The following is a 13,365-nucleotide window of genomic DNA, read 5'->3' as shown; positions in this document are numbered from 1 at the left end:
CTAGAAGCTTTTATGTGTTAAGGCAACAAGAGTATATAAAAATAAAATAAAATCTATAGAATGTTATTCCAAAAATAGAGAACCTAAAAAATTAATTAGTTACTCATCCATACATACTCTCATACTCCAATCCACATCCTGGCATAGTATAGTGGATAGGTACCATATTGCTCAAAGGGGATAAAATCTCTCATGCACATAAACACACACATAGTACATGTGAAAACTGGAGAAATCTGAATAAGGTCTGTGTTTGAGTTAATACATTATTCTGCCAATATCATGGCCTTGGTTGACAATGATTTCATAAGATGTTATCACTGGGGGATGACAGAGAAAGGGCACATGGAGTCCTCTGTGCTATTTTCATAACTTCTTGTGAATCTTAAACTATCAAATATTGGGACCTGTGTAAATGGCAAGACTTGCCATGGATTTCCATTTTATAAAATTAAAGAAATTATGTCCGTTTTCACTTGAATTCAAAGGTTTTCCTGGATTGTAACTGAAGTGCTTTTAAAATAAATCCTAGAAAACAGATTCTCAAAATGTAACTCATGAAAGAGACTCTATTTTATATCCCAATTTTATTCACTTTTCTGAATAGTCACAACAGTATTCTATTGGGGATAATCTAGTTAGTATATTTGAAATTCCATTTATTTTTTTCTATTGATATGCATGTATTACACATATATAGTACAGAATTTTCAGTGTTGTTTTAAAGAACATGGTTTAATAAATGAGAGGCATGATCTATAATTTCAAACCAATCTAGGACAAATTTGTAATTTCCAAAGTAATATGGTTTTCTTCTTTGTTACAAACAAAGTAATGATATAATTGATGCAGAAACTCCAGCACAACTGTTATTCCTGTCTTAACATTCATACAGTATTGAACCATTGCAAAATCCATGTGGAGCCATCTAGTTTTATGTATAATTAAAATAAAAGGAGTAAGTCATTTCATTGACTTATAGGGCAGTATACTTTAGTTCAATGTCAAAAGTATACTTTACAAATTTAACTTTTAACAAATTTTACCACTTTTAGTTGTTTTGCCCAGAAACGTTTCTATCAGTCTTTGAAAGTTGTTACCTACTAACAGACCGAAGGTCTTCAGGCTGCTCAGCCTCCATCATGGAAACCAACATATACCTAACTGGCCACGTCAGTGAGTTTTAGAAACACAAAAGATGTCCACACCTTCTCTAACATAATGGAATTTCTAATAGGACAATTTCTGAAGTACCTTCCTATTAGTCTAAGATGAGTAAAACACAGGAGTCCCTCCATTTACATTCCTTCAAACTGTAAGTTTACACAATATTATTACAGAATAGCTTTGCAATTTCCATTCTTCTCTCCCTTCACATCATAAATGAAACAAAATAAATGTAGTATAAAAGTATACATTCTGTAATAACTTAGGGAAAAAGGTACATACATGTTTAAGGCCTTTAAATATTTATATGATTTTCCTATAGAACTGAAAACCACAAATGTTAAAATTACTACAAAAATGTGAGCAAAAAATAACCTAAGAAATTGTTCAAATGGGACAACTATAAGCAAATATTTATAAATTTGAGACCAAAGAAAATGATAATTTATTTTATCTACAGACTGGACAAACAGCATTCAAACAGTCATTGGGATCAAGCAAGAGACAGTCTTCTAAAATGAGATAGAAAGAACAGTTTTAAAATGTAATAAATGTAAATGAATAACTTTCAAGCTAAGAAATCAGAAACCCACATGCATCCCTGGCAATTTTTGAAACTGAAGGCTACCTAACTCAATACTTGACTGCTCACTGCTGATTTCTGTGAAGGAAAAAGTAAACATGAAAAGGAAAGAAAACAGCCCACTTAAAAAAAAGAAAGAAAGGAAGAGTGCTCTAGAGGTATAAAATAGTATACAATGAAAATGGTAATTCAGTTCTAACTCCTACCTATTTAACTGACAGAGAGCTGCAGTAGTGTGTTAGCCTTGGGGAAACATGTCAGCTAGTCTATACATTCTTAGGTGATTGATGTATTCAGATAAGTATTACTTGCCAACAATAATTATTATCAATGGATATATTTTTCCATTCCTTTAACAAAAGCAACTTTAAGATGTTAAAACATGTAGGCTTTCAGAGCTCCAAGATTAGGATACAAATAAAATGATCTCAGTCCACACCATGCCAGAGAAGTTTGCAAAGGAAATGTCACTAAAGCCATATACAGTCCCACTAGCCACTGAACACAGGACCAGACCCAGGAACACATCCATGACAGAGGGCCAGTGCATTTGGGAGACTTTCAGGAACAAGAAAAGCAGTCACATTTGGAGCCAGGAGCCCACAATGCGAGTGTCTCTGACATCGCCCGGAAACACCAACTCTTCAGATGACGACTTCAAATTCTTTTAGGAAGTGCAATTTTACAAGTTGAACACAGTTCAAATCTGAACTCTTCATGACACAGAAGTTCATGTCTGACTTTCTTAAAGTCTTGATTTCAAGAAGATGCTGATTACGAGCCATAAAATCCCTTGGAAACAAGAGTCTGGAGTGCCTCTTCAGAGCAGTATAAAAATCTCCCTCCAAGACCGCCAGAGAAGTTAAGTTTCTGTGCATATGTCCAATGTAATCAGCCTCGAGGGTCGTTTGATTTATTCTTAGTTAATGGGTTACCTACAAAGGAAGAAGAAAATATAATAATTTCATAAAATAGCTATAATCTTAAATCCCCAAAGACAATTTAGTATTAGAAGTTAATATATCATTCAAAATGCTGGTATGTGTTCTATGAAATTGTTGAATTTTAAAAGACTACCACATTCAGGTGTTCCCAGCTTATTAAAAGTTACACCTATATTTTTTCCCTTTATCATTTCATAATATTTCTAGAACCACTTGCAGAATTATCTAAATGACTTCAACTGTGACCGGGAAACTCTTAACAGGTGATGCTATCCCTCTCAGACCCAAAGAATGAGTCAGGAATTCCTGTTCTTTGCACAGGCTTGGAGGACATGATCCAAAGACCATAAACACATCATCCCAGCCCTTGGGAATGGACTCCATAAAATCCATTCTTGAAATAGATTAAAAATTGAGTGCTTATTTGACTTAAATTATGTATCAGGAAAATTAATTATTCATGAAGGTGTTTGGAATTGCCTAACAGTCCTTTTCTAGCAATGGTTGTAACAAAATTGGAATTCTTAAAAATTATTCTGGATACTTTGATTCCATTCCAATTAGTGACATAGTTATTTCTCCTTTCATAAAACATTTACAAAATGGCTACTTTTCTTTTGCTTTGTTTTTGTTGGGTTTTTAATCAACTATGAAAAAGAGAAACATCGAACAAACAAAAAAATAAAGCTTCCTCTAGATCAGGGGTTCTCAACCTGTGGGTCGCGACCCCTTTGGCGGTTGAACGACCCTTAGGGGTCACCTAAGACCATCATGCATATCAGATATTTACATTATGATTCATAACAGTAACAACATTACAGTTATGAAGTAGCAACGAAAATAATTTTATGGTTGGGTCACAACATGAGGAACTGTATTTAAAGGGCCAGAAGGTTGAGAACCACTGCTCTAGATTTTGTTCTACCAGAGCTAGTCTCAAATTATACCACAAAAGGAAGGTGTAAAATTCACAAATTCTTTTGTGTCTCTGTGGTGGGCCCTCATTCCCATGGAAGGAGCCTCTGCCTATACATTTGAAATTCCTTACTCCTGTGCACTGAGGAACTCTGGGAGGAAGTGAACTTGGGATGGGAGGTTACAAACACATAGGTAAAGGGCCCCCTGACCTCTGGATATTCTAGGATCAGGGGAGCAGGTAGGGCAGCAGCTCGCTATCAGTTTGCCATTCAGTGGTCAGGTGCTGTGAATGGCTTCCATTTTAAGTGTCAGTGTAAGAAGAACATGGGATGGGAATAGGACTATTTCCATGGACATTGTGCCATAGACCACTAGTGGAGATCACTGATGAGTGTGAAAAATATGAACATTTTATTATTACAAACTTTCTTGCTAAACATTAATTCAACAAATCTTTGATTTCCATACGTTGAAAAAGATCCACCTGCCTCTTCTGAAAGTTCTTAGTAGGAAAAATTATGAAGCATAATATAAGATCATATTTCTAAAACGAGTGGTTGGAATGATAGGAAAAGAGAGGAAGTGATACAGAGTGGGAGGGGAAAAGACTGCGAGAGAACAAATGACTTAGCCTCAGCAGGGACACAGCATAGGCAACTGGAGGGATGTGGTGTCATGACTGTGAAAGTCAGGGCATGTCCTCTTGAGTCACTTCAAGCCCAGTTCCTAAGTCATTTATTAGTGGGTATGATAGATGCATTCTTCATTCCAAGCTAAGCTAAGTACTTCATTCTGCTGCTTTATGTAAATCTCAGGAGTGATTCTCTCAACTAATTATATTTTAAAGCTTTCTTTTCAAATAATTTTAAAAATAGGCATCCAACTCGACAGTACAATACACAGGCTTATGTACCTAGAACAAATTTCTTCTCTATCTCGGTAGAGAAAATACATCTGTATACATGCAAACATACAAACACATATAATAATACAATCCTACCATCAGGAATATCATAAGCATATATTCTCATTACACTCAGTTTTTATCAGCTAAAATAATTGCTAGAAAACCAAAATGTCAACCTGACTAAAAGAAGTAATTATTGAAATAAGCATGGATTGAAACATAATTAAGGTAATTTTTTAACACTCTAATTGTATAAAATATTCTTTGTTTATTAATCCTAAATATATTCTAGCATATTTTATGTGGTGAAGAGTAGGGCATAAGTTGTTTCTAATATCAGATGAAAGTGAACAATTGCTTTAGGTTGGATTTTGATCAGAAGGTCATGTGGTTCAGCATTCTGGATTTCAGTCAGTGTGGCAGTACTACTGTTCACACTGGATGTGTCATGCAACCTCTGGGAGCTCAGTTTTTCCATATGTAAAGGCAGGGGGGGGGGATCCTGTTACCCTCACAGGGTTCTGTGAGGATCAAATATTATGTTATGAAAACACCCAGCTTTGAAGACTGAAGTACTATAAAAACAAAAGTTTTAGAGTTTTGTTTTGTTTTTTTAACTGCATACATTTTTAACAAGAGAGCCACTAAAAGTAGAATGAAAGAATCACACTAACAACAAGTCAGAGGATTAATTTAGGGAATTCAAACAAAGACTAAGTAATAACTTGCCCTTTTCAATGTAGTTATAAATACAAATGTATTTACCCTCCCTGACAACCTCCAGATTTTGTAGCAAATGAAATGGCAAAACCAAAGATTTTAAAAATTATAGAAGTCTTGAGGCCTGGTGCACGAATTCTTCCACCAGTGGGGTCCCTCAGCCTGGCCTGGGGGATCAGGCTGAAACTGGCTCTCTGACATCCCCCAAGGGGTCATAAATTGTGAAAGGGTGAAGGTCAGGCTGAGGGACCCCACCTGTGCACGATCAGGGCCGGGGAGGGATGTGGGAGTTTGGCCAGCTGGGGAGGGACCACAGGAGGGCTCCAGGGCATGTCTGGCCCATCTGTCTCAGTCCTGATCTGCCAGAAGCCAGCAGCAAGCTAACCAACCAGTCGGAGCATCTGCCCCGTGGTGGTCAGTGCACATCACAGCAACTGGTCAATTGATCGACTGCCCTCTGGTGGTCAGCACATGTCATAGAAAGCAGTTGAGTGGCCTTAGCATATCATTATCATATTACACTTTGATTGGTTGAACGGCCGACCAGGCAACAGGACACTAGCATATTAGGCTTTTATTATATAGGACTAGAGGCCCAGTGCACAAAATTTGTGCACTGGGGGGTGGGGTTCCCTCACCCCAGCCTGCCCCTCTCACAGTCTGGGAGCCCTCAGTGGATGTCCTACTGATGGCCACAGTCTGGCAGCAGAGGCTCGGAGCAGGCGTCCCATGTGTGTGTGTGTGCGCGCGCGTGTGTGTGTGTGTGCGTGCACACGCGCGCATCTGTCTGCTAGGGCCTGCCCCCAGCCGCATCACGTAGGCTCGAAGCAGTTGCCATGTGTGTGTCCCCATGGGGGTCTGCCCCCACCCACATTGGAGGCTCAGAGCAGGCACTGTGTGTGTGTGTGTGTGTGTGTGTGTGTGTGTGTGTGTGTGTCTTCTGGGGGCCTGCCTCCAGCCACACCATGGAGGCTTGGAGCAGGAGCCCCTCTGTGTTGATCTCTCAGGCTCCTGGCCTCCACTGCATGTTGTACTTTCCCTTGAGCTATGGCCAGGATAGGCGTGCTGCTTGCAAGCCAGGCTTTCCTGCTCCTGGATCGCCATGGCGACAGGGGAGCAGGCCCAGCTGGGGGCTGCCCACAGGCCAGGCTTTCCCGCTCACAGGTCTCCATGGCAACCGGGGAGCAGGGAAAGTTTGGGGCTGCCAGCAGGCCAGGCTTGCTTTCCTGCTCCCGGATCAGGTCCAGCTGGGGACTGCCTACAGGCCGCACTTTTCTACTTACTGATGTCCAGATCACCACAGCGACCCAGGGCCCAGAGACACTTTCCTGCTCTCCAATAGTCATAGGGTCCCAGCTGGGGGCGGGGCTTAGGCGGCAAGGGGCCCCGGCTGGGGGCTCAGGTGGCACACAGGGGTCCCAGCTGGGGGCGGGGCTTATTCCCTGCTGTCCAGAGCTGCACATGGGGCCCGGATGGCAGCTCACGCTGTCCTGCCCTGCCTATAGTATAGGATAGAGGCCTGGTGCATGGGTGGGGGCCAGCTGGTTTACCCTAAAAGTGTCCCAGATCAGGGTGGGGGTCCCACTTGGGTACCTGGCCAGTCTGGATGATGGGCTGAAGGCTGTTTGCAGCTGGTCACACCCCCTTTAGGGTGGGGGTCCCCACTGGGGTGCCTGGCCAGTCTGGGTGAGGGGCTGAGGGCCGTTTTCAGGTTGGAGGGCAACTTAAGCTGCCAGCCTCTCCTTTTTTTCTTTTTTTTTATTCTGGGATTTATTTACCTTCTATAGCTGTCACTGGAGCTGAGAGCTGGCTCCAGCTCTGAGGGCTGAAAGCAGGTTTCTGGGTCTGTTTGGCTTCTATAACTGAAACTCTGTTGCCATCACAGCAGCTCTAAGCTCTGAGGCCAAAGCTGGCTGAAAGCAGGTCTCTGGAGCTTTTTTAGCTTCTATAATTGCAACATAGTTGCTTAGAGTGCAGCTCAGAGCCCAGCTGCAACAGGCCGGGAACGTTGGCTTCCTTCGTCACTGGAGCAAGCAAGCCTCCTGTTTGCTTCAGCTGCATGGCTGCTGGCCGCCATCTTGGTTGGCAGTTAATTTGCATATCCTGCTGATTAGCCAATGGGAAGGGTGTCCGGGTTATAGTCAATTTGCATGTTTCTCTTTTATTAGATAGGATGCTTCTGAATATAGGTACATTATCACCAGTTTTCATCACCTAATATGTAAGATCCAAATAACATCCTATATAATAAAAGGCTAATATGCAAATCAACTGAATGGCTGAATGACCGGTCACTATGACGTGCACTGACCATCACTTGGCAGACGCTCAATGCAGGAGCTGCCCCCTGGTGGTCAGTGTGCTCCCACAGGGGGAGCGCCGCTCAGCCAGAAGCCAGGCTCAAGGCTGGCCAGTGAGTCTCTCCTGCCTCTGTGGTAGCACTAAGGATGTCTGACTGCTGGCTTAGGCCCGCTCCCCCAGGGGGCTCCCAAACTGTGAGAGGGTGCAGGCCGGGCTGAGGAACCCCCTCCCCACCCACTGCTGAGTACATGGATTTCCTGCACCAGGCCTCTAGTTTTAAAATAAAATTACTGTCTAAAATTTAGTACACATAAATATAGCCTTTTTCTGATTTATATACTCATTGAATAAGTCAGTGGTTCTCAACCTTCCTAATGCCACGACCCCTTTAATACAATTCTTCATGTTGTGGTGACCCCCAACCATAAAATTATTTTCATAGCTACTTCATAATTGTAATTTTGCTACTGTTATAAATCGTAATGTAAATATCTGATATGGAGGATGTATTTTCATTGTTACAAATTGAACATAATTAAAGCATAGTGATTAATCACCAAAACAATATGTAATTATATATTGTTTTCTGATGTCTTAGGTGATCCCTGTGAAAGGGTCGTTCGACTCCCAAAGGGGTTGTAACGCATAGGTTGAGAACCGCTGGAATAAGTCTAAGGGACTCAAATTTAAATTCTGACATGTCAGTTGGACAAAACCAATGTCATTTTACCTTTTGTAGACTACAAACTGGCACTTCCTGTTATTGGAGAGTTGCTTGAGCGCTATTAATACAATCCAACATTTAATTTTTTTTTCATTTAAAAGTAATTTTTAATACACTAAATTAAGTATTGCTTTATTTTTAGAACTTAAATATTAACCTCTTTTCATTTAAGCTGTATCTTTTGGAAGAGGCCAAATTTTAAAAGTTGTACCTTCTAAGGAGGATTTTCAGCAAGTTTTCAGTAACTAAAAGCATGATGTTGTAATAAAAGCAGTTTTACAGGAGAGAAAATAGCATTGGCTGCCATGAATACCATGTCTTCTGGTTCTGAGGGCAATAGACATATAATACTGCAGAGGAGAGAAATGGTCCTACAATTATGGTTGTGCCTGGAGCTTCATGCACTATAATCACTATCTCAGTAAATTTGTCTTTTCAAAGGCAATAGTTTACACAGCTGTTCTTATTTATGTAAATGTTATTTGTGTGTGTGCTGCACACCAATCAATTCATTAAATGAATCTACTTAGCTGCTGAACAGGTACAAAATGCAATAATGATAATAATAATAACAATAATAAAATAATAACAGCTTTCCTAGTCAAAAGCAGAAAGTTATCTTGATATTGATTTACCAGAGTGAAGAAGCTAATCTGCTAACATTTTTTTTAAAGCACTAATTCTTTAAGATGAGAGTGTCTGTTTATCTCCCAGTCCAACAAATCTATTATAGGGCCCTGATTAGATCTCTCAAAAATGTATAATAAAATTATGTCTTTTAATTTTACACAAAATTTATACTAAAATCACCAATTGAAATTGAGAGAGAAAACCCCCAGGTATATGGCATATTTGAAATCAAGTGAAGTCAACTATTTTATATGCCTCTCATTTTATATTTTGAAGATTAAGAAATATCCTCTTGACTATCTTCAAGTTAAGATAAACTAGAAAGTCTCAAAAGGAAGAATATTCAATAACCTATTCTGTTCCCATGTGTAAAAGATGCTTTTAAAATCATTACATTTATGGAGTCTAATTATCCACCCCTCTGGCGTTGAAGTCATGCTGACTAGGTTATCAAGGAGAGACCACATATTATGGTGAGAGGCTTAGTGTGGGCTCTGTAGCAAATCGCCTGAGATCTGGTCTCTGCCTTATATAACTTTCTAACATTGTGGGGTTGAATAAATTAAACTTCCTGTGCCTTAGTCTCCCATGTGTAATATGGGAAGGGTATTATCGGCCCCTATAACTTTGCTACTTTGATTAAATCAGGTTGTTCCTGCAAAGTGTCTGTCCAGCTAAATGCTTTTTAAATATTAAGAGGTAGTAATTGCCAAAGAAAGGCACAAAAGATGGATACATATTGGAGGGGGCAATACTTCTTATTTCTCTACAAATATTGACTTGCTCAATTAGAATTAATTTTCTGTGTCTTATTTCTGATCTTGCAATTTTTTCTTTTCATATTCTTGTCACTCATAAAGCTATTATATCTAGCATGAAGCACCACTCTTTTGAAGAACTTTGGGGGAGAGATAATCTTTTCAGGAAAGGTGATACAGATCAGTGGTTAAAAAGAATGTATCTCAAAGTTAAGCTAAGCTCAGTTGTGATAACTCAGGACATGACCTTGAGTAAAACAGGTATATTAATATCTATGTCACAGAGGTGTATGAGCTGAGAAGTTAATAGGTCAAGTGTTTAGAACGGTTCTAGGCACACAATAAGCATAGCAAGTGGTAACGATTATTCATATGCATACGTTCCTAGAAATCTGAATGCACTGAATTCCTAGTTCTTGCCCCTAATTATTTCTGAGCATACGTTATTAGTCTTCACAGACACATAATTCCATTCTTTTTCATTCTTTGCCTTTCCAAGGGGCCAGCTACCATCAGACTTTGCATGCAGGACAAATATTTAGGAAATTAGCACTGCACTCTAACTACTTAGGCTTAAAAAATAAATAGGGTATAATGATGCCAAAACAAAATGAAGATTTGTACATTTATTTATTCATTATTGATGGTTCCTCTGATATTGTTTTTCTTTGATTTTTTGAACCTCAGTCATTCAGTTTGTCAGTTTACATAAAACTGAAATCACTGCCAAATTTCCATAGCATCAATGTGAATGTTATATCATATTAACTAAATTCACAAAATAATATGTTCTCTTCTTCAGTATGATCATTAAAATCTTATTATGAGACACTCCTGAATAATTTTTACATTCCTGTGACTATAAAATGAACCCTATACACACAATAGAAGACATTGCATTTTGAACATTACAAGTCAATTTCTTTTTTAAAAAAGCTAAATTTTCACTAGGATACCCATGTTATTAGGGAAACATTTACTTTTGGATTGATGAACATTATATATTTAAGCAATTGGAAGGCAAGAAATATGTGGGTGGTAGGTTTAAAGGCAGTGCATGTCCAATCTTTCTAGTACAGCCCCTTAGTAATATCACAAATAGGCACCATTTCAAACTAACATTTCAGTAAGTAAATGCAACTTACTCAATAAAGTAAAAGGAAGAATAGAATATCTTCATCATCCTAAATGCTGATTTGAATGCATATTTCCTTGTGTGGAATATAATTGCTGCTTCACTGCAAATGTATTTTTTAATGTAGCTTTTACAAGTACATGAATTAAGCTCTCACTTCACTTCTGTCTACTAAATGTGCAATTAAAACATAATTACTCTGCAGTAGCAGGTTTTCTCATTAAGTTAGAGAAAATCTGCCATTGAGCTGGTCGTAACTGTACATGAATGCTCTTGTCCCATCTTAAAGCACCTTATACAGAGAGGTATTACAAAATGAAAGACACCTGTCAGTCCGGGATAATCCTTCGATGGCAAGCTGACCAGGCCGTTTTTTAGGTACAAATGAAGTTAAGTCAATGACATATGAATTGCCTTCATAAATATACCACCTATACAAAAAATAAACCTACAATTGCCTTTCAGGGTGATATGGTAATTCCAACAGCCTTGAAAGCTGTTGCATTTTCATACCACAGTTTAATTTTCCTTCCTAAGAATGGCTAGTGCTGAAATGGTCTGATCATTTATTTTAACATTTGAGGCACCAAAGGTTATCTGTTTCATGCTTCAGCTAGAGTCAGCATTTCCACTGATGACCTTGTTATCTGTTCTATAAATTCTTTAAAACTTTAACAACCTTGAGTGATTGGGATGAAAGTCATTTCCAACAACAGAGAGCCTTTTGGTAGCTAACATTATATTTAGGTGTAGCTCCGTGTGGAAGCAGAAAATGGCATATAGTCCTCCTAGATTTCTGCAGAGAACCAGAACACCACACACAACTGAGGAGAGAGAGGAGGCCTTATTCTGATAAGAGTTTTATACCAGCATTACAACCTGCTAGTAGTTTTAGAAATTTGAACAAGTCACTTAATCTCTGAATCTCCAGGGTCCATACTTTCCACGAGAGTCCGTTGGATTCAGGGAGCTTCTAATTCCCTTCTATCCCCAAACTACGATGACCTTTCTTAAGAAGGACTAATTCCACATGGGATAAAACTTCATCCTGATTCCCTACGTTCATCAGTGGTATAACCCCTATGCAGATTTCTTTTTTTCTAAAAAGCCCACTCATTGAATTAGAATGCAGAACTAGTGAGCTTTACCACAAATTCAACCGCTGTCAATGGCTTTCAGCTTCCTATGCTGTGCGCATGGAGATCTTGACTGGAAATAAATCTTTGGAACAGATGGACCTGCACTGTTTCTTGGAACTTTGAAAGCTGTACAGTGCGCCCGCCATGAACTCTTCTACATGACTCATGAAAACAGATGACTGTTTGCACAGCCACTTACGCACATTCATCCACTCAGAGGCAGATCAACTGCTCCTCTCTGGATGACAGTCACTGTTAGCAAAACATTTCCCGACTTCAATTCTGGCAGCTAATAAATTTCTTTGGGACAGTAAGGAGAATTAAAACTTTCCTGCCTCTTCTTCCCCAGACCCCCATCATGCACTTTAGGCAGGTCAAACATGACCCCCAAATTAAGATAACTTTGAAAGACACCAATATAATGGGACTCAGTTATGTTTCCTTCAGAAATATCAAAAAGCCCTTAATATGGGAAAATTATTATTTTGAATGCTTGGAGGAAGTCTGAATAGATTTTTTAAAAAGATTATTCCATACACCAGCACAGTTCACACATTTTTAGACAGTTGATATTTTGAATTCAATTAAAATGTATTTTACCTGCTAGATTTGATAGCAGGCTTATTTTTTTTAGAATAACCTCTCATTCGTTAATGTGTAATTTGAACTGATAGTTTTTTTCCCACTTTGTCATTAAGGCTTAATTTAAAAGTTAAAATCTGCTAGAGTGTCACACTTCTCAAGAATTTCAGCCTCACTACATCTGAGGGCTAGTAGAAACAAGCAGTAGAAAGTGTGCTTAAAAGCAGGATTTCAGGACAGTGGAATTTGGGGAGTAGAAGGGCAGAAACTTAAGAAATTCATTTTAGTAACCTAGGGATGACTAAGAGAGCAACGTTTTCTCTTATCCTCCTGATTTGTTTGAGTTAGAAATGCAAGTGGTTCCTAGTAATAGCATTTCTTTAAGATACATGACTGAATAAAGAATATGTTGTTGTCACTTTGAGGATTTGAGGAAGACAAAGCTAGGACCATGCCTGAAGTTGCACATCCTCTCTCATTGCCATGCCTATCTTTTCCCATAAAATGAAGTTTAGACATGAGAGATGTCTGAAAAAACTTCCCTTTTTGCAAGTTGCTAAACTAAATGCATTTCTGAAGAACAGGGAAGCATCTATTTACTGGTAATATGTTGGTGCTTTTACTTTTTCTCCTTTCTATTTCCCAGATATACAGTCTTCCTCTCTGGATGGTGTTTGTTTGTTTGTTTGTAATAATGCTCAAGCCCTAGCTGGTTTGGCTCAGTGGATAGCACGTTGGCCTAAGGACTGAAGGGTCTTGGGTTCAATTACGGTCAAGGGCACATGCCCAGATTGCAGGCTCGATCCCCAATGGGGGGTGTGCAAGAGGCAGCTGATCAATGATTCTCTCTCATCATT

General features: G+C 39.1%; 1 protein-coding gene across 2 annotated transcripts in view; it reads right to left on the bottom strand.

Moving 5' to 3' along the window:
• Positions 1–612: 612 nt before the first annotated feature.
• TAFA2 (TAFA chemokine like family member 2) overlaps positions 613–13,365 on the bottom strand; it is a 469,616-nt gene continuing 456,863 nt past the window's right edge. For both annotated transcript variants that reach the window (XR_004966397.1, XM_036301775.1), the window contains one exon: positions 613–2,685. Coding sequence is in view for 1 of the 2 variants with exons in the window: in XM_036301775.1 (XP_036157668.1) it covers positions 2,674–2,685 (12 nt within the window). In the remaining variant the exon portion in view is untranslated. The remainder of the gene's footprint in view (positions 2,686–13,365) is intronic.

The sequence above is a fragment of the Myotis myotis genome, unplaced genomic scaffold (genome assembly GCF_014108235.1).
Source record: "Myotis myotis isolate mMyoMyo1 unplaced genomic scaffold, mMyoMyo1.p scaffold_m19_p_3, whole genome shotgun sequence".
Classification (NCBI taxonomy): Eukaryota; Metazoa; Chordata; class Mammalia; order Chiroptera; family Vespertilionidae; genus Myotis; species Myotis myotis.
The sequence above is the reverse complement of the archived record's forward strand: the minus strand, read 5'-3'. Positions and strand labels throughout refer to the sequence as shown.